Source organism: Thermobia domestica, chromosome 6, assembly GCF_964235325.1.
Source record: "Thermobia domestica chromosome 6, izTheDome1.hap1.1, whole genome shotgun sequence".
In the NCBI taxonomy this organism is placed as follows: domain Eukaryota; kingdom Metazoa; phylum Arthropoda; class Insecta; order Zygentoma; family Lepismatidae; genus Thermobia; species Thermobia domestica.
In genome coordinates, this window is record NC_137459.1 from 191725017 (window position 1) to 191746800 (window position 21784).

Sequence of the window (21784 nt, forward strand, 5' to 3'; positions counted from 1 at the left end):
AACGAACGGAGCGTCCCACAGTTCCGTGTATCCACACATGTGTTGCAAACCCCTGTCATCGCGTATCGTTCGTAGTACAGGGCAGTGGATTAAAGCGTCAACAACACCAGTTTGTAGTTAAGTGAACATGGCGCAATTTGTGCCTGATAAAGTGTTTTTGCGGGGTGTCCTGCTACATTACTTTAACATGCAGAAAGTGCGACTGAAAGTCATCGTATTTTGGTGGAAGTGTATGGTGACCATGCTCTAGCTGAGCGAACGTGTCAGAAGTGGTTTGCACGGTTTAGAAGTGGTGATTTCGGCTTGGCAGACCAAGAGCGAGCTGGACAGCCAAAAAAATTTCAAGACGAAGAATTGACAGCATTGCTCGAGCAGGATTTGTGTCAAACGCAGGAACAACTTGCAGCAGCATTAGGCGTTGATCAAACAACAGTCTCCAAACGCTTGAAAGCCATGGGAATGATTCAAAAGATGTCACATTGGGTTCCACATGAATTGAAAGACAGATACGTTGAAAGACGAAAAACCATTTGCGAATTGCTGCTTCAACGACAGAGCAGAAAGGGGTTTCTGCATCGAATTATTACGGGTGATGAGAAGTGGATCCATTACGAGAACCCTAAACGAAAAAAAGGCCTGGGTGAAACCAGGTGAACCAGGTCCATCACAACCAAAACGAGATATTCACTGTGCAAAGGTTATGCTGTGCATATGGTGGGATATGAAAGGTGTGGTGTACTATGAGCTGCTGCAACCGGGTGAAACTATGAATGGAGAACGTTATCGACGACAATTAATGCGTTTGAAGCAAGCTCTGGCCAGAACACGACCAGAATGGGAGAACAGACATGATAAACTTATTGTTCAACATGATAACGCTCGCCCACATGTCGCAAAACCGGTCAAAACCTATTTAGAAAATGTCGGATGGGAAGTTTTACCCCACCCGCCGTATTCACCAGACGTTGCTCCTTCGGACTACTACTTGTTCGATTGCATGAACAACGATTTGATTGGACAGCGGTTTACTTCTTCAGAAGATATCGAAACCTGGGTCTCTGACTGGATCGCTTCCAAGGATGAGGACTTCTTTCGCCACGGAATCCGTACATTGCCTGACAGATGGGCGAAAGTGGTGTCTAGCGATGGACAATATTTTTCTTAAGGTATTTATGTATTTTGTGTTTGTACTACTGCTTCAATGTGTGCGTACCAACCGCACGAATTAATTCCTAGACCAAATATATATATATATATATATATCTTTTCAATACGAAGGCTATGTGAGACAGTACCTAAACAATTACTCCAGTTTTTCCTAGATTTGGTCTGTCACCGGAGAGCAGAGACCGCGCAAATAGAAATCCCGCGCTTTGGCCACGTGGCTACTAGTTGCACCGTTAGCAGGAAATAGCAAGCAGTATCCTCAATATATATATATATATATATATATATATATATATATATATATATATAAGTATATATATATAAGTATATAATATTATTTATGTTGTCATTCTTTTTACTAACATTGTGAGGTCGCGTGTTGGGTATCTTACTTTGTTGTTGTTGTTACTTGTTTGTTTTGCTTGTGCGTGTTGAAAAACGTGTATCTGACAACCTGTTATTCTCAGAATCATAAATAAAGTTATTATCAGACCTGCTGAGTTCTAGTTTCAATAGTGGTTAAGCTGTCGGTATTTGTGTAAAAATTTGCTTACATTTTTGTTCGTTATTCCTTAGTATAACATTCTATAGTATAGTATAGTGTAACTTTCTATGAACTAGTTGTAGAGCATGAACATACAAATAAGTACATATCTAAAGTTTGAATTGTACCCATTGGAAAAATCATCAGACTTCTGCTCTTGTAAAATAATATAGCCCTCGTCGTGGATCTACTAGGTATAAGTAAAAAAGTTTGTAAACAGAACGCTGCAGCCTAGCTGTTGCGCACCTAATCCTACATTTCCCCACTCCCTTCTCCGCGACGATGATGTTTTGCAGTGTTGCAATCTGCAGGGAGCGGAATGGTCTGAGGATTTTCTACAACATTTGAGTGTAAATGCTGTATATTGACTGTGCCAGTTCGTACCAATGAAAAATAATAACAACAAGAGAAATTTTCCTTTCAGAAGGCGTGAAGGGATCGCCCCGTCGGAAAGAGTCACTGCTTACAGTGTATCCATGAGGTAGTCTGCACGGGCCCGGCCCGTGAATTAATAATATGAGGCCCGACCCGAGTTAGAAATATGTTTTAGCATTTTGGCCCGACCCCATGTGATAATCAAATGAGCCCGAAATAAGCCCGAATTACAAAAACTTAACAATTAAGGCAAAATTGTATTTTTTATTTGCAACAATTAGATGTTTAATTTTGCAGTTAAAAAGCTTTCATGATTCAGAGAACAAGGAAATAAAGGTTATCCTGTACATTTAGTTTACTATGAATTTAAAAAAAAAGTTATATAAATTCTCATATAATATAAACTGACATTGTCTTGAAGAAAAAACCAAGACACATTGTTCCCAATGCTCTTGTTCTTTTAATTCAGTGTAAGAAGCAGTATTTTCACTCAGACAAGCTAAGCATATTTATTTCTGTTACTTTAGTTTTTTTTTCTCTATTACACAGCTTTTCTTTCAATTGCACAGCGTTTTTAAGTGTGGGCGTCTTAAGTTACAAATTTAGGTGTGCGTTAAAAGTTCTCCAGAAAATATCGTTGTATTATGCCCGAAAAGGTCCCGAGAAATATGATTGTTTATTTAAAAATTTACGGCCCGGGCCCGGCCCTAGGCCCGAGCTCGTGCAAACCTCTACCATGAGGTTGCTAACCTACTAAAAAAAAGTAAGATTCGGACTTGAAACATTTTAGCAGGTGATATTTGTTGTAACATAAGTTTGGTGAGTTAGTATCACTGGAACTTTCAAAGCCAGACCAGTGGATGGAAGAGTAGTGGGGAGGATGGCGGAATACGAAGTGCTCCGCAGCGTTCTGCGCATCTTGGTTTGAAACTTGTCGAGTTATAGTCCCGGAAACTTGTAATACTAAGTCTGTTGAGCACATTGTAACTGCTACACACGTAACATAACATATCAGTAAAATTCAAACACTTACTTGATGTTATGTTTTAACAATTGAGTCACTACACGTTAACCAGAAAGACTGGGTCAAAATAAGTATTTAACATATCGTACGGATATAACGTATTTAGAATGTTACTCTGGAACTTTATAAATATGCACATACATAATCAAACTCAATGTAATTTTTACAATAATATATCATGAGAAGGTAGAGTAAGTGTTTACATTATTTATGTTCATATGCAGTTGCAAAATGAAAGATTTGTTACGTAAAAATAAATGTATTTTACACTAACTTATATAGCACCATCCATTGGCAACCTTGAAAGAACACCTTATTCTGTTAAATTAGGGAAATTAATATATTATAGGTTTGTGTAAAAACTGTACGTGATGGAAACAATTTCCATTTTTGGAATGAGCACGTCAAAATTATTAAAATACAGCAATTCCCTGCAAGACAACGTAACTTATGCTGACCACTGTTATCAGTAGCATCTCTTCTCATTTCCAGACACCCTTAATGTTGATTCTAGCACGTGTAAATTTCACTAAAATCAGGGGTAAAAGTGAGGGGGAACGCGGGGAGACTCCGTTCCCAGCTTCCAGAAGATATCCGTGGCGTCCCCCCACTTTCTGGAAAAAAAATTACAATCGTCAAAGATAGGCACAGGGACAGCGTGACGTCATGCGTTCCCCTACCTTTTCAGATCCACTTTTACCCTTGACTAAAGTAGCACCTAATGCATAATCTATCTCATAGCTGAAATACTTGACACTCCAATAAATAGTTTTTCCGCCGTTCTTGTGCCTTGTTTTGATGAAAAAATTCTTCCACTTTTCATAATATTACTTTAGAGAATTGTAACAAGAGTCTGTGTTTTATGAGCTGAAATTCAGTATGCAGTTACAAGCACAACAATGTAAAGAAGTTTTAAAAACATATTAAAAAAAGAAACTTCCGATGGTAAATTGCTGTTTACAAAGAGACTTGTGAAAACACCCATGACCGAAACCCACAAGTAGAGAACTACTAAACACAACAATGCGAATCTTTATTTTTAATTATATTAGAGCTTTGCAATTAAACAACTACAAAGAATACAATAATTATACGTTGTCATGCAAAGAAAATGTTCATCATTGCGGCACAGCAACATGTCAAAGATAGGGATGTAGTTGCTAAGTTTTGTGTATATATATAATTTGTGCTGTGGTTGTAGCTTGTGATGAGAAATATCATAAACTTCTTGAAAAAGAACTAGAGTAGGACGATGCCGTAGCAGAATGTTGATTGTTTGTCTTAAAGGTCAAAAACATTAGGTGACAGACCAAATAAAACATTAATGTAGCCTCACACCTTCGATCTTTTCAGAAACATGTTTCATAATAACTCGTAAGAAATATTTGATTTTGTTAGAACATGTGAACATATTCTTTGAGGATATCTTACAGTCCTTAGTTCTTGGGATTAAAAAACTGCTATGAGTGAGTGGTGAAATTACCCCCTTCATATAGGATAAATATTCCCCCTTCCATTAATATATGCATATATTCTATGACTTCCTACGTCAGTCTTTCCCAATTTTTGATCCAAGGACTCCTAGTTGTCCGTGTATTCGCAACATTATTTGTATATTTTAATTTATAAAGTATGTAACTAACGCCATGATAACATAACAAGCTTATAACATAAAGAAAGGTTGTTAGTTTAATTGTTGTTAGTATTGCTGCCTACGTATCCACTAGTACTACTGCTACGCAGACACCAAAATTTAAGTTTATGGGGCCCTACGGCGTCTTAAGAATGAAAAGGTGTTCGCAACTCCGAAGTAATTGGGAACCACTGTCTTATGTACTCCATCCATTTAGTTTCTCCATCCTGATACAATATGAGGGTATGTTTGTTGAGGCTTTTAGACATTCGCAATGTTTGAAGTCGGTCAAAAATGACACTTACTTCTCTCCCTCCAATATATATATATATATATATATATATATATATATATATATATATATATATATATATATATATATATATATATATACTATGATTAAAAAAAGAAGTTCTCAATAGCTTTCGTAAAATAAAATCATTCAATTTTGATGGAATATGGCGCAAATTTTTCTGAGGAGCTGAACAGATGGAGCTGAAATGGATTCATAATAAGACAGTAAATCAACCCTTACCCCGTTTATAAATTAAGTATTTCCACGAGAATTGCGTAACAATACTACGATGTTTGTAAAACATTATGTGTATTTTGCTTGGCATTAAAAACTCAGTCATATAATTCGGGGTTGAAATTAGTGAGGGAAAATGGAAGAATCGCTTCAACACTGCTCAGCATCACAAGTAATAATCCATCTATCGGAACTAGTGCCGTTTTCACGTACGTTGCATTAGTAACTTTTGTGTGTGTGAACACGTTTAAGAAACAATACATGCAAAGAGTACAATGCACTCTTAATTCTTAATGTATCTACTCATCTATGCACTTCTGTATATGTATTTAATGTGCTATGCATACAAATTCTGAGCTATTTTGATATAACATGCACATTTTGTAAACAGAAAATTTCACCTTGACCTGTGGAGAAGCAGGAACTGTTGAGGTCGTTAGTTGGCACTCTCCATGGGCTAAACGATGACCCAGTTCAGGTGCCCTCATCTCCAGGTCCCCATTTGCTTGTCACGTGATATCTCGGATATAAAGATGATTGGAAGGCATGGATTAAATTCTTTGACCCGAAACATTCAATATATATTGTCTTTTACAGAATTAGACATCGTTTATTCTTTTTTTTTTTAATAAATGCTTTAGTTACTTCTTCAACAGACACTTAAAAGAAATGTTAACAGCTTTCACTTATGAAGACGTGCACTTACTGATCATTGATTGTGCGGAAGATACTTTTAGTTTCACCTCAGGTTCGTGATTGAAAGATAATACGGATTACTTCTCGTATCTGTTAATCGATGCACAGCACAGAGAAAATAGCTTTGTTTTGTCACGGTTTGAACGGAACTGGTTTAACATCTATAAACTATTTTCTGATCCCATTCAGTAATGAACATAGTGTGAAGACTTGCCTTTAACAATCACCAACAGAATTTCATTTTCTTGATTGAAATCAGGAGATTTAGACTGAGGATTTGAAAATTAATCAACCATCCACTTACAGTACTTTTTGAAAAGAATAAGTGGTAGGATTGTCATGATGTGAATGCATATACTTGTTCTGGAAACAACTTATAACGGTAATGGTTAATGTAAAGGCCAGTTACTTAGTGAAAACGATATACGTGTGTTAATTTGATTTTTTTTTAATACAGCTATATTACTGAAAAAATAAAGAAGATTATGGTATTGAAAATAATGCGTAGGAAGTGTAGTACCAATTAAGGAACTTAAAAATGATTTTAACTGAAATACTTTTCCTAGATACTGTATGCATTGTCTAGAAGTCTTTCTAAGGTACATACAAAATAAAAAAATAGATAATATCGGCCATACTGATAATTAGAGATGCAAGAAAAAAATCGGCTTTTGTAGGACGGAGATTTTAACCAGAAAACTTACTATGAGTTATTATGTGATGATTTAATTTTTGTGTCTTGGGTACGGTCATTATTGCCGATGACACTGGTTGATAGTTTTGATGTTTACTGTCTCTTTTCAACATCAAAGCTGTACGAAATGTGGACCTATAGTTTGACGTGGAATTCAAACCACATCAGCTCCCATAGGAAATCAAACTCGGGTCTCCTGGACCGAATAAATGAAACTTTAGTCTAACTTCGCAGGATTATATTCTTTAGGCTAAAAGAGACAAATGACTAATGAAATTAAATGATAATGAAATTAAATTTGTTGCGCTCTTCCACCGGGGAAAAAAAAACGATACGATATACACCAAAGGCGCACATGCTAGCCACTAAATCAGCGACTATAACTCACACATTTTGATCATTATAGTCGATTATATTGATTGAACCTTTAATGCTTAGTGTCCCTTTTGAACTTCAATGCAATACGAGACGTGGACTTATAGTTTGTAGTGAGTACCGTATCACTTCTCCCTCCGGGAATCGAAGCCGGGTCTCCCTATAATTTATACATTAGAGAGACCTAGATCAACATGTTTATCTTTTTGATTCAATAAGCATATATTCTAAGTTTGTGGTAAGTTGTGCAACTGCAACAATATAGTAGAATCGGATTCATATATAGTTACATACAAAACTAATAATTTTAAAATAGGATATAGCTAGATGTTAATATTTTTTTTTCAGGATTGTTTGTTTTTAAGCATTGCTATATAACATGTTAGTTCTGTTTTTCCTGTCCAACATTTTAAATCAAATCGTTAAGATTTGTACAGATCCACTATCGTTCTATTCTCGAAGTATATTTAATGTCGTGGAGCGTATAATTGCAATCCCTAGAGCAGCGTTTCCCAACCTATTTCAACTTGCGGCACACTACGCGTATAACATGAATTCTCGCGGCACACACATCTATATTATTATTTGTAAATATAAAATAGTTTTTTTTTTTATTGATCTTGTCACAGAGAAGAAAGTTCGATCATTGGTTTTCGCCCGTGCTAAATCATTGTGCTTATTTCTCATTCTAATTTAAAAATAAAAAAACAATAGCAATGAAATATTGGACTCAGGTTTTTAAGACTACGCTTTCTTTTACGAAAACTGTATCCAACCTTTCACTAAGAAGAAAGATCACTAAATAACGAACGAACAAACAAATCTCTTTTAGTTTTAAAACACAAATGTAGATAATATGTGTGTGTTTGCGTTGTCGAAAGGATTAAATAATATTTTAAAATTTCAAGTTACGCAATAGTCTGCAACAATAAAGAAGCAATAATGGTCATAACAGTGATAACAAATACTTTCTCAACATTAAAAATGTACAAAAAAATAACACGGTATGAAACTTAAAACTGTAAAGGTTCATAGTAATGTATTCACAGATCATATTAGAGGTTCACAGTGATATAAAATACAAATATACATTTTTTCCTATGTCTTGCAATTTGATTGCTATAAAATTAATAATTTTGATTCGATTTCCTCGCGGCACACCAACTGCCCGTTCACGGCACACCGGCTGGGAAACGCTGTCCTAGAGTATAATAAGTTTGATGATGGATTTGTATATGCGAATTTTTGTTTGTTGTCATTACTTGTATTTTTAGAATGCATTTGAGTTTTATCATAATACTATTTGCCTTAGATTTAGCAGCTTGTAAGTGTCTCTTACATTTGAGCTAATTATTCACGGATGTCTAAATATTTTATTGTGCCTTATAGGAGGAATATTTATTTACATTTTGGTAAAATATGGATTTTGTGATATCGATACTAATGTCGATGCTATTAGGTTTAAAGAGAAATAATATTTATAATTTGAATTGTCAAGTTTTGCACTATTTCGTAAAGATGAGGATTTTTTATTTTCATTTTTTTTCTGAACAATGCGAGATATTTCTGTAACACACACATCTTACAAATGAATTGTTACCTTTTGCAGCCTACAAATTCTGAATTTTATAGCCATCTGAACTGTTTGTAATGTGACCTGAAGGTTTCTTAAAGCTTTTGAATTGTTGGTAAATTTGCTGATATAGTAGTTCTCTAAGCTGGTTTTCCTTTCTTCAGTGTGCTGTGTGCATGTGCACTAGCTGTCACAGTAAAATATACTTCAAAGTTCACCAGGATGTTGGTTTTCCATGTTTGGTGGTCGCATGCATTACAGACTAGATTTTAACACACAATGCAAATTCCTTTAGAACTGATGCCTTTTCTGTTGATGCAGCGAAAGTAAACGCTAATGGTAGAAATGTCACGTAAAGTAACATATGGTTCATACTGTGAGCAGAGACGCGCCCATGGGGGGGGGGAGTCCACTGGATTTGTTACTCCAAAATAACTTCTTAACTTAAATTTGCACACTTTCTCAATAAAACTGTACTTGTTTAACAGGAAAATTATTGATGTTACATAAAAATTCGATCTTACTCTTCATCTGAACTCTTTCTCTTATAAAATATATATGGAAGTATTTTACTACACAATTACTAAATTAATTACTTATCGTGTACAGAATAATACCCTTCAATACTACATAGAGGTAGTGGCTTGTAGTATTGGACTTCCCACCAAAAACTTAAGCCCCTCCCAACAATATATATATATATATATATATATATATATATATATATATATATATATATATATATATATATATATATATATATATATATATATATATATATATATATATATATATATATATATATATATATATATATATATGGGTGTGCGCCTGACATGAGTAAATGTTTTATTTTATTTTAAATACAACTGTTAGAAGTTGTTACTTCATTTTATATTTTTATTGTAATGATTGCGTTTAGAGTTATTTGATTGATTTATATTTTCTAATTGATTTGTACTTTTGCCCTTTGTCACAGTCGAGGCTAAATAGTACGAAGACCTAGAGTTTAAACTGGAATTTGAATCAATTTAATGCGTTCAATGCTTTCCAAACCGGAATCACACCCAGTACCTCGTGCACTACTAATCCCTAGAACGAGGAAGAGGGCTTGGATAGAACTTATAGAAGCGTGTTTAAATTCTGTGCTAATTAAAAGAAGATACCAAAATTACAAATTGAGTATGAACAGTCACCTTCAATATAATTTGAAGGTATCTTAATTTCAGAAGTCTCTATCCTTAATCTTAGATAAAATTGGAGCACATATTATTATACATGTTCTTTATTCAATTGGAATCTTTCTTTTTAACACAGTCTCAACACATTCCATATACTACAGCAAATAGAGAAGGCTTATGATAGAGTGGTGGGTGTTCGAGACTTCATGAACATGAATGTAGTCTTGTTACCAAAAGAAAAAATAAACGCCACCCACCTCCCTTTGAAAAGGACTATACTCTAACCCACTTTTGAGATTATTGAAATTAAATCAAATAAAAGTTGATTTCTTTAACCCAATTGAGATATGTATTTACAAGTAAATTCTCTAAATGTCCTATGCACGGTTGCCAAAATGTATCCTTTTAAAAGGCCAATAGGTGTTCGTTTTTTTTTTTAACAAGACTGTAGATTTCAGACTTGCAAACTTTACTTTAATTCAAAATTTAGGATTTTGCTCTTAGCGGATCAATTTCTTGCTTTAGCCTACAGGACCTCGTAGATACGTTTTTTTATTTAGTTCCTCATTTTTATACTTTCATCACTTGTGGATGATTTACAACACCAACTGAGTAATTAATTACTCATTGACATTACATTTAATTGTGTTAATTTCATTCTCTTTTATGACAACAAATTGATTGAAATTTTAAATGTATATGGAAATTCAGTCGGATTAGAAGGGTTGTATGGGTTTTCCTTAAAGATCAGAATTCATCATTGTTCACTTGTGTTCAATATTTAAAATTTTTCTAGTAATCTCTCTTTCGCTACATCGAAATTAAGTTAATGAGTAGACGTCAGTTGTTGTTTGTTAGAGATTAGTTCCCTTCTTCAGCACCGAGGCTATATGAAACGTTTAACTACAGTTTAAGGTGGAATCAGAACCACCGTATTGCGTTCAAACTTCAAAGTGCTCCCACCCGGAACCCAACCCGGAACACCGTGTAGCAAAGGCTCGGGATGTTAGCCACTAGATCTGCATGAAGGATCTGATGTCGGCACATTTCTTCTTCTTTTTCTTAAAATGAAACAAAGAAAATATAATTTAACATGGAACAGTGAAAATAGTACTGCACTTGTTCAGTTATTTTAGAAGTTGTTATTAATGAGTGTATAAACTTTTAAACTATTCATTTCTGAATTCGGAAACAATTAAGGATTGCTATACAGATGAAAAATTTTAGGCAAATTCCTCAAAAGTTTTTTGGAAAGTCATTTTAGAAGAGGAAAAAAATATTGTCTTTAAAATATAAACTATCAGAGCAAGTAACTCCCTAAAAGAAAATACGAATATACAGTATTTATTTCAGTGGAAGTGTGTATCATATCAGTTTGCCTTTGAAAATGTGACAAGAATGTCATATTGCCGCTTCTTTTCCTAAGCAAATTCTAATTACTCCATAAACCGGAAGCTGGATTTATAAACGATTTGTAGTGTTCAGTTTACCTACGAATTATGAATTTGGTTCATGTATGTATAACGAAGACGGAGATTGTATGTGATGATATCATGTTTTCGTATATATTTAACTTTCTCTTGTTCATATTCTCTTCCCCCTCCCCACATAAAAAAAAAAGAATGAAAGGAAACTAGATAGAGGTTGTGCGTTAAGAGGCCACAACGCTGTGTGGGGTTAACCGAGTCTTTCTCTAATGACCTGAAGCAACGACACACCGGTAGGACCCACAAAACTAGTATCTCCCAAACAGTGAAAACTTTATTGATTAAAACTTCTGCCCGCGTTGTGTTCTAACACTTTCCCGTATCGTCGATGTGTGTCAGCTGTTTGAGTTCCCCTAAGCATGCAGGGAGGAAGGACTTGGGACTCTTTTCCTCATCTCCTGCTGAGGATGCAGATTCCTCCTGACCTCCAGGGGCGATCACCATCTCACTCCAACACTGACGCTTTAATGGTGTGGCGGAGAATATGGAAGCGCTTCAAGGTAAGATTAATGGAACATTATTAGAGATTCCATAATATTGCATTAATACGTATTCACGGCGTACATACGATAACTCTGCATGAAGGATCATGATCTTGCTTAGATACTGAGAACTAATTCAAATTTATTACTAACTGAATGAAGAAATTCTATGTAGTGTACAGTGTGTGTGTGACCACAAAATGTCAGAATATGTTGTCAATGCTTTCTTTTCACAAGAGGTGAGGTCCTCCCTTTCAACAGTGTTCTCGGAAGTTTTCTTTAACATTGATATAATGTATCTTTGATTGTATCAAGCAGATGAGATGCATATTTAGAGAACATATTGTACAGACTTAAATACTCTGATAGAAGTTTAGTGGTAAAAATAACTTAAAGGTAGGTGAGTGCCAGAATTTCAACGCAGAACTGAAAAAGATATATTCTAGGAGTCCTTAAAAAGTGATAATATTTTTATATTTAAGATTAAGTTCATAGTGTAATAGGGAGGCAATGTACCTTGGTAGGCTTGGCGTTCTTTGGAGCCAAAACAAATCTGCAAACATAAGCTTGCAAGTCAAAGTGAATACCGTGTCATTACTTATAAATTCTTCTTCTTTGGCTTATCATTTACCGGTTATATGAGACCAAATCTACTGATTAAAGAGTGGTGCAGACAGTTAGGCGGGTTTGTATCTGAGGCAAGTAGTCCGCCGGGACCAAACCAGGAACTATGAACATCGAAAGCATCCACCGTAAGACCCTGATTACGAAGGGAATAATTGATTTTTCCATACACCTGGTATTATGCGTTTACATGCTTACTCATACCAGAACGTTCTTGTATTTAACTTTTGTGTAGCTTTGTTAGTTGGAGTTTTGCGTCCCTTTCCAGCACCGAGGCTACATGAGACGTGAACATATCGTTTAAGGAGAAATCTGAACCACTATAATTCCTCCGAGTCTGGTACCCTGTTCACCAAAGGAGCTCGTGCTTGCCACTAGACAAGCGTGAGAGTTGAATTACTGTGTCGTGTAGCAAAAGAGTTGAGTTGAATTTCAGTTTAGCGTCCCGTTCAGCAGCGAGGCTATGTGAGACGTGGACCTACTAATTAACGTAGAATCCGAACCACATGAGCTCCCGCCGTGTAGCAAAAGAAGCAAGTACTCTGTACATTAGCAGAAGTAGTTAAATTTGCCATGTCTTTGGCATAACTGGGGTTTTCTATGTTCTTTTTTTTACATTTAGACAAGAAATAGATTTTCCTTTTTTTTCTTTCCTTCATTTGTTTACTTTCATTGTCTTTCTTTCTTCTTTTTGGGCCACGGTGGCTCAGTGGTAAAGTGTTCACCTCTGGTGCATGGGGTCCTTGGTTCGATCCCAGCTCGCATAAAGTAAACTTTATGGTGGGTAAACACCGTGTGCTTGAGTTTTCTTGGGGTTCTTCCATTTCCTCCCACTTTCCTCCACCATCTCATTCATTTTTCTTCATTGTCGCCGTCTCCTTTAGCAGAGCTGGCATAATCGTGGGACGTAAAACTTAAAGATTTCATTTTTCTTATTTTTGTAAACGCCGCAGCCACAACGAAATATGGACATTTTGAAAACTAGGCCGCTTGACAATACACTTCTCATCGAGAATTCGACAACCGTTTCTGACGCTTTCCTTATATTTCAAATAGTAATGCAGTTTATCAATGACACCACCATAATTTGCGCTTATGTTATAAAGAAAAGGATGGGTATAACATATTGGTTTATTTAATGACAATTTGAAAGCAAAATGAGGCATTCGTATTTTTTTCTATGTCATTGAATCTATAGTATTTTAAAACAAGTAATATATTTTCCGAGCGCAGGAAAAAAATGTGAGATGTGGTCGAAAAAGTTGGTAGCCAAAATGTTGCATAAAGGCGTTTGACGTTATAAATTAATGTTATAATTTAACGTTATAAATTGCCGTGTAAAATCTTCCCTTGTAATGACGTATTCCAGTTTTCCATTTTTAATTCCTTCTTAATGAAGAACGTTCAATGCTTTAATTGCTGATGATTATTATAATGATTAAATTATTTTGAATAAAGTTGATCAGGTAGGTTCAATGAGAATTATCAAGTTTTTCCACCACACTCCGTAATTCGCCCGGGATTGATTTTAGCAAATATTCATTATAAGTACACATTCAGGAATGACCGCAGGATTTTTTCCAAGGGGAGGGGGAGGCAAAATACCGGCACATATTTTTTTCTAAGTGCAGCCGTAAATACACACACACACACACACACACACACACCACACATGCACGCAATACTTCATGTAAAACAAAAATAATTTACACACATTGCAACTTTACTAACTACAGTAAATATACCATAGTATATTTGATTTGGTTTAGGATGTTGTCGTTTTCTTAGTGAAAATTTGCATATGAAAGAAATTTCAAGTAAAATTAGTACACCTGGCAAACCTGCCATGCGGCTGACGTTACTTGTAAACAAGAAAAATAGTTCGAAACTTTGCCGCACTCATAAATAAGTCAAACGAAATATACTACATATTTAATACAAATACATCAAATACTACAGCGTGTAAGTAATCAAATCTAATATGTTTGGACGTGTATTTCAAAGAACTAAATTCCTTTACAAAATCTGCATATGCGCAGTTGACCCTCTTGCTCCAACCAGTAGGTAGTGGTGTTCAATTTTTAAACATGACCGTCATAGAAAACAAATGCATTACCTAAGTTTCAAGCAAGAATTTTACGAATGATCCAAAAAAAATGGATCAAGAGATTGCGATTTTGGCCAAGAATTTTAGGAATGATTCAAGAAAATGCATCAAAAGATTGTGATCTTGGCCAATAATTAGTTTTTCGATCAGGAGCCACAAAATTTTTGAACGGTCCCTAAATCTAGTTTTTTTTTTTTTTTTTTTTTTTTTAACGGAAGGGTTAGGTGATAGTTTGGGTTTGGCTACACTATATGTAGTTGTCCATATATAAGGCGTAAAAGGAAATTTATGATTGAATGAAATATATTGGGTTTTCTGGATCAGATGCCACAAGTTTTGAACGGCACCTAAATCGAGATCTCGTTTATATATATATATATATATATATATATATATATATATATATATATATATATATATATATATATATATATATATATATATATATATATATATATATATATATATATATATATATATGTGTGTGTGTGTGTGTGTGTGTGTGTGTGTGTGTGTATGTATGTATATGATCAGTCGGAGTTTTATTAGCAATCTTGAATTTATTTATTTAAGAATCACCAGATACAGCTCACAGGCCATTTTATACTGGATATCTAACAACAATAACGATGGAAAGGATTTGGAAAATTTTCGGACAGGGCCTGTTTAGTAGGTACCATCCTGGCACTTGCCTGGTAGGACTGAGGAATACCTGGAAAATCCCAGTCAGGATGGTCGGCAGTGGGAATCGAACCCACGACCTCCCGAATGCGAAGCCAACGCTCTACCACTTGAGTTACTTCGCTCCTACAATGAATAATTTACATGTTAAACTGATTTTTACTTTGAATCACGTATGCTGACCCCTAATGACTATGACTTACCCTTAAATTCTCCTGAAACGTCTCCCTCAAAAATAGTACTTACTTTTAAACTTTCTCAATGCCCTCAATCTCCTAAACTCCCTCCCCATTCAGGGTAAGTTCTTAGTCAAAGCATCATCTTGTATAGTGTATATGTTAATAATAAACAACAAATATTTTACTCTGTATGACACGATGATCCTAATAATAAGTAGTCACACTAATAAATGTCGCTGCCTGCGATACTACTTGCCTGTATAACAAAATCCTTAAAGGATAATATACATATGTGATGGAATTTTGGGTAGTTGATTTGCAAATGTTAAATCTAAGCAGTTGGGTCTTTCTAATTCAGCATTATTTTAACCTATAGTGTATAGGGGGTATAAGGTTCGGGTGGAACACCTAGTATTTTTAATACATATTTTTTGGCTGTTACCTGGTTTTTCGCTCGTCTAAAATTTCAGTAATGCAGTGTGCGTTATGATCTTCCATGTGCGCATCTCAATTCTGGATATAAGCCATTGATTAGTATTACTTTAAAGATTTAACACCACTTGGCTCAAATCCACCACCTTACTCAATGACCCGGAGAAAATTTCCAATCAGAGTTAAGAAATTCCCCCAGGAGCATATCTCCGATTGTACTCAATAAGTTTTACCAATATTTTCTCACAAGGCAATATGTTATGAATCTTGGAAGTAGAAGAGTACATACAGTACAGGATTCGAACTAGTTAAAGCCAAAATATGAGACCACAAATAATAATAATAATAATAATAATAATAATAATGGACGAAGCACAGTGTCGAAGCATTTTTGCCAAAGGAAAATGTCAGAATAGTACCGAAACGCAGCACATAAGCTGAAATGTTCCATGCCCTTGGATAACTAAGTGGTCTGCAGGCTCGCTGCTGGTGCACATGTTCGATTTCCGTTTAGAGCGTTCTGCAACATAGTAGTAGTTGGAATCCAACATTAAGCTAGATGTAGGGCCGGAATTTGTGTCCCGTGTCATTTAACAAAACTTCATTTTGTGCTCCGATTGCAACAGTGCATTACATATGATGTTAATGAGCATGTCTGTGGTTACAATGATTGTTTACTATACTGTTGTGTAAATATCATTTTGATTACTTTAATCATTTTGAAGTTCTTTCTGTGTCTATGTACTTTTGCTATCTTCACGTGATTCTCGATCCTTATTTTCCCTGTATCTCCTGTGTTTCTTGGTGTCGGCCCGTAAAACTTAGGATTTCTCACTTTTCTTCACTCCTCTATCGATTGCGCATTGTTTGATTGGGCAATGCTACTATCAATATAAGATGTTCCCTTGTCAGTACTACTTTAACACCCCATGTATTGATATCTCTCGGAAAAAATCGTCAGAAATCATCACTGACCATACTCAGAAACTTTCTTAGTAAACGAGTGTGTTTTTGCATGAGATTACGAAAAGAAACACATTCTTTCATTCTTGGTACATTATGTAAACAAGAAAGCAATATTTGTGCAATAGTACTAGAATATTAGTAAGCAACATTGAGAAATAGTGTTATAGTGTGTCACAATGTCACACTTAAATTTAATTTCCGGCAATAAAACTAATCCGCCCATGTTTTGACTAGGTAGTGAAGTATATCAAATGCATTTCAAAGTAGTATATCGTTGATAGTACTCATGATATAAAATGTAGAAAAGGAGTAGTCATCTTTGAATTGGCTGAAATTAGAAATTCCTTCCCTACATTCACTTTTAGAACCGACGCTCCATCATTAAGCTAGTAGTAAGGCAGTTACTTCTCTGAGTGCGGTACTTTTCCTATTATTTTACCGCAGTTTGTTCTTGCAGAAACTTTAGAGTTGCACTTTTGCTACCTCAGTAGTAGAGCTACAGCTCAGCTAGAGGACAATAGGGATTTAATTCGTTGCTTGTTTACAGTCAACTTTTGTGTGCCGTCTTCGAATTTCATTTCAGTTCTTTTTCTAAGCCATTTTTCCACTTGGGTTGGGTCGGCTTTTCGGATCGCTGTCTTCCGCATGTTTCTATCTTTAGTCATATCCAATATGACATCACACTGCACCATTTCGTTTTTTTATTTTCACACACTCCCACTTTTTCTTTGGCTGCACTCGTTTCTCATCTGATTCTACAGCTTCCACCCTGTGAACTACGAATTCTGACCATTGACTTTTTTGCAGTTTTCTACTATTAGCCTTATCTTTATTGTCCGTTGGATCACTCCTTTCTTATTTCTGTCGTTCCGCCTCACTCGACATATCCACTACAGCATCTTCATCTCTGCAACTTGAAACTTCTGTTCCTCACACTTCTTCGTCGTCCAACATTCCGCTCCTTATGATATGTCAGATTGGACTACGGTTTTGTAACCCTTCTCTTTAAGGCATATTGTAACCCTACAGTCATATGGTACTCCTGCCGCTTCTCACCACTTTGTTCAACAGTTGCTAATTCTACTGTTCACAACTTCTTCTATTCCTGCATTTTCCTGTAGTATTGATTCTAAAGACTTCAATTTCTTCGTCATTACCACGTTTCCTCCGACCAGTCCTTTTCTTGTATATTTGAACTTTGTTTCACATATACTGGTAATATTTTGCTGGTGCCGGTCTAGTTTTCTTGGAGACAAAATAGTGGGGAATGGCTTATGCTGTGAGTGTTTATCCTGTTAATCCGGTAATCTGGTATATATATATATATATATATATATATATATATATATATATATATATATATATATATATATAATATAGGTAATATTTTACCGATGCCGGTGACGTAGTTCTTGATTTAGCTTTCTTGGAGGCAAAATCGTATGGTGAGGAATGGCCTGTGCTGTGAATGTTTATCCTACATGATGGTTTGTGCACCCTCCAACTGCAGGGAATTCAAGCCCCAGTCATTGTTTGGAGGCCACGTTGATATTAGGTCCTGTTCTTTATAACCTTGCTGTTACATAAGGACGGAGAACACACACACACACCCAAAAACTTGAACAGTAACTGGCAATGCTTGAAAATAACAAGTGTTATCAAACTATTAAACCTGAACTATTAAATTTGACTTAAATATTACTTTACATCAATCATTTCCTATTTATTGTTAGTGTTAGTGGTAACGTCAAAGTTTACTTGTTCCATTCTTATTAAACCATTCGAAAGACACAAAGAGTAGATTAAAGAATTTGGCGTTAATGAAGGTAATAGTAACGAGCAGACAACAACAGTCAATGGTAGAGTCTATGACTTACGAGTTAACAGATACATCACTCATGAATCCATTACGACTTTTACACCTTCAAGACGTCTGTACTCCATTCTACAACCTCACCGCCTGTCCTCCCTTGCTTTATCTGTTTCTCTGTGTCACTGCTTCGAGATTGAAGGGACGCTCGGACATCATACATCATCCAGTTGGAAATTACTATAGTGCTGCCAAAGTGTCTTGATCCGTGGCAAAAATGCGAACTAAAGCTCACACCCTCCCACACCCACCCGTTGACCCAATAAGGGTTCAGCTGTTGCTAAGCGAGAGAGCCTTGGCGAAAGGGAGTGGAATTCCTTCTGCCGATAGCAGCGCTAAAAGCGGAAGACTACGTGCCAAGTCAATGTGGTATCTCTATAGTGATGCTGCCCACAAGAGGACTCGTCTCGAAAACGAGGCGAGAGTCGAGATAAGGAGTATTTTTTTTTTTCAATTCGAGAGGAGGCGAGAGATTCCACGAGAGTCGTAGGCAACACTAGTTCATCCAAGTCTTAGATCTCAGACACTGTTTTAGTGATACATGATTTATAGCATAAAAACTATCAATTAATAAGGTGATTGAACGAACACAATGAAGTGCATTTATCAAAGTTTAAAGATACGCAAGTCATCATAAATTATACTCCAATAATAAATTTGGTTTAAATGTTGCTATATTACGAGTACATCCTTTGTGGAACCCTCGTGATATGGAAGAATTCTGGTAACTTCTAGATGAAATTAGGGGGAAAATCAGGGCATAGATTCTGTACATAAATTTACAAAACAAGACGAGAAAGTATTTTTTTTCGAGGTGACATGAAAAAAAAATTGAGACGAGATGAGAAAAACTTTTTTTGAAGAGTTGAGACAAGACGCTAAAGCTTTATTTCTCACCTCGTTTCGTCTTGTGGACCGCATGTGGGACTGCTCATGTATACACGTTGAGTTAAAATTAGTCAATTTTGAGGTGATAAAAGGAATGCATTGCAAAGTTCTCAATATGAATGCCTCAATACTTCAACCCCCCTGATTAATAATGCATCAAAAGTAGGAAGATTTAATGAATGAAAACGAGCGATATATGATACTGACAGATAAAACATATGGAATAGTAGGCGGAAAGTGGAGTACACACAAAAAAACAAAGAAATTATAATAAGAAAACATGCACAAACTATTCATTCAATAGATTTTATGGTGCGATAAATGAGCAGACTAAATCGAAGTAGTTCGGGTAAGTGGTAGAATAGCTGTATGAGTAGTCCCTCTTCTTACACCACTATTGTGTCCTCTGATTTTTTTTATTATTATTATGAATTACACAAATTCTCATAATTTATGAATGTCACAGATTATACAGAATAGAACGAACATATTAACTCACATAAGATAATCGCCAAAGTAAACAGATAGAAAAGAGTATCATAGTTCATATTCCGTAACGAAAACCAACTTATGAGGACCCGAGGATTCTTTTCATGCATTATTATTGGCACATGGACAGATGGGCTGTCATAATAATATTTATACAACCGTTTATGTTGGCAGTGAGTGACCCACCATTTTCTCTATGTTAACATGAAATGTGAACATTTATTCGATTTTGGTTCTAAAGAAAGGTTGAAATTTCTTCGTTTAACAAGGTGGTGATGTCCTCTCTTAAATATAAAAGGTACGCCCTGCATTGGGAAAAGCCATGTGGCCTACGGGTGAAATGAAAGTAAGGCTTCAGTCTTTCATGACCTCCGCACATACAGAAGATGACGTGATCAGCATCCTTTGGTCGGATTTTCCCCGTTTGACATTATTCCACAGATACCCATTTAACAAAGACTAGGTGAACCTCTGCGGTGCAATTAGATCACGGTAGATTAAGAGAAAAATCCCACTCGCTCTGGGACTCGAACCCGGGATGTCTGATTAAAATGTAGATGCGACTACGGCTTTAATGCATATCGATATATAATAAACTATGTATAAAAAGCTTTCTTGTGGTTTGATGGTTAAGTGATTAGTTTTCGTCCGAAAGATTCAGGTTCGATCCATAGTAACGACACATGTAAAATCCACATGCCTTCACAACCTTGGAGCTACAAAAGAACATTAAACTCAAATATGGTAGCATATATATATATATATAGGGACACAGTGGATCAGTGGTAGAGCGCGCTCTTACCTCTGGTGTGTGGAATCCTTGGTTCGATCCCTAGCAAGATTGTGGTGGACAGCATCGTGTCTGTGGGTTTTCTTGAAGTACTCCTATTTCGTCCTATTTTTTCATTCCACCAATTCTTCCATCATTCATTCACTTTCCTTCATCATCATCGTCTCCCTTAGCCTAAAGGGCACAATCGTGCGACGTTATACTGATACATTTCATTTCAAATATATATAAGCATATATAGGTCGAAGGTAGCTTTTGTAAATTTTGTGAACGTAACTTACTATCTATTACCAATGCTGTTCCATATTCAAAAATATATAAATTCTTAAGCACTGCAATTGACCATGACCCTATAAAAGCAGTCAGTGAACTGTAACAAAATGTGAAATTAAGGTGTATGGCGTATGTTTCGCGCAGGTGCAAATAACGTTAATTTTGCAAGACAGGATACGTGAAGGAATCATTGAGGGCTTGGTTGCCGTGGGCGAGATGTGTTTCCTTGCTCCACACCTACTTGCATGACGTAATGAAATCCTGAGAGAATGACGTTACAACTATTGTTGTGTCTGTTTGTCGCGGCGAGGTCCTTTTGTTGCTAATGAAAGATCAAAACAATATGATCTCGTAGTTACCGAGAGACGTAACTGAAATTTTTCTTGACCTTTTCCATCAAGAGCAGCAGAACGGAGCAAACAACAGTAGGCGTAAGCAACTGTAGAAGAAAAAAAATATGTATTTTCTGCTTTTCACTGTTTTATTGCAGATGTGAAAAGAAGAAAAAAGACACTACTTGATGTTTATTTGAAGAGCGGAACAATCATTTTTTTTCCCACTAGTTTGATTCCAAATATTATTTAGAAATTTACGAAACTTTATTGAACTAAGTTTCAAAAATCAAAATTATTGTATATAAAATGGTTTTCGTGATTTATCCGTTCTTTGTCGAAAATCAACACTTTTACTGTTCGAATCTTCAATCAGAAGTATATTGAACGCGA

General features: G+C 35.6%; 1 protein-coding gene across 5 annotated transcripts in view; it reads left to right on the forward strand.

The window, feature by feature from the left end:
- The window catches only part of LOC145688374 (uncharacterized), a 726484-nt gene that overhangs the window by 300117 nt on the left and 404583 nt on the right, over positions 1-21784 (forward strand). The window contains exon 1 of one of the 5 annotated variants that reach the window (XM_081762539.1): positions 11623-11778. The exons of the other annotated variants lie outside the window; for them this stretch is intronic. Coding sequence (XP_081618665.1) covers positions 11638-11778 — 141 coding nt within the window. The 5' untranslated portion in view covers positions 11623-11637. Of the gene's footprint in view, positions 1-11622; positions 11779-21784 lie in introns of those variants that run through there. 5 annotated transcript variants of the gene reach the window in all.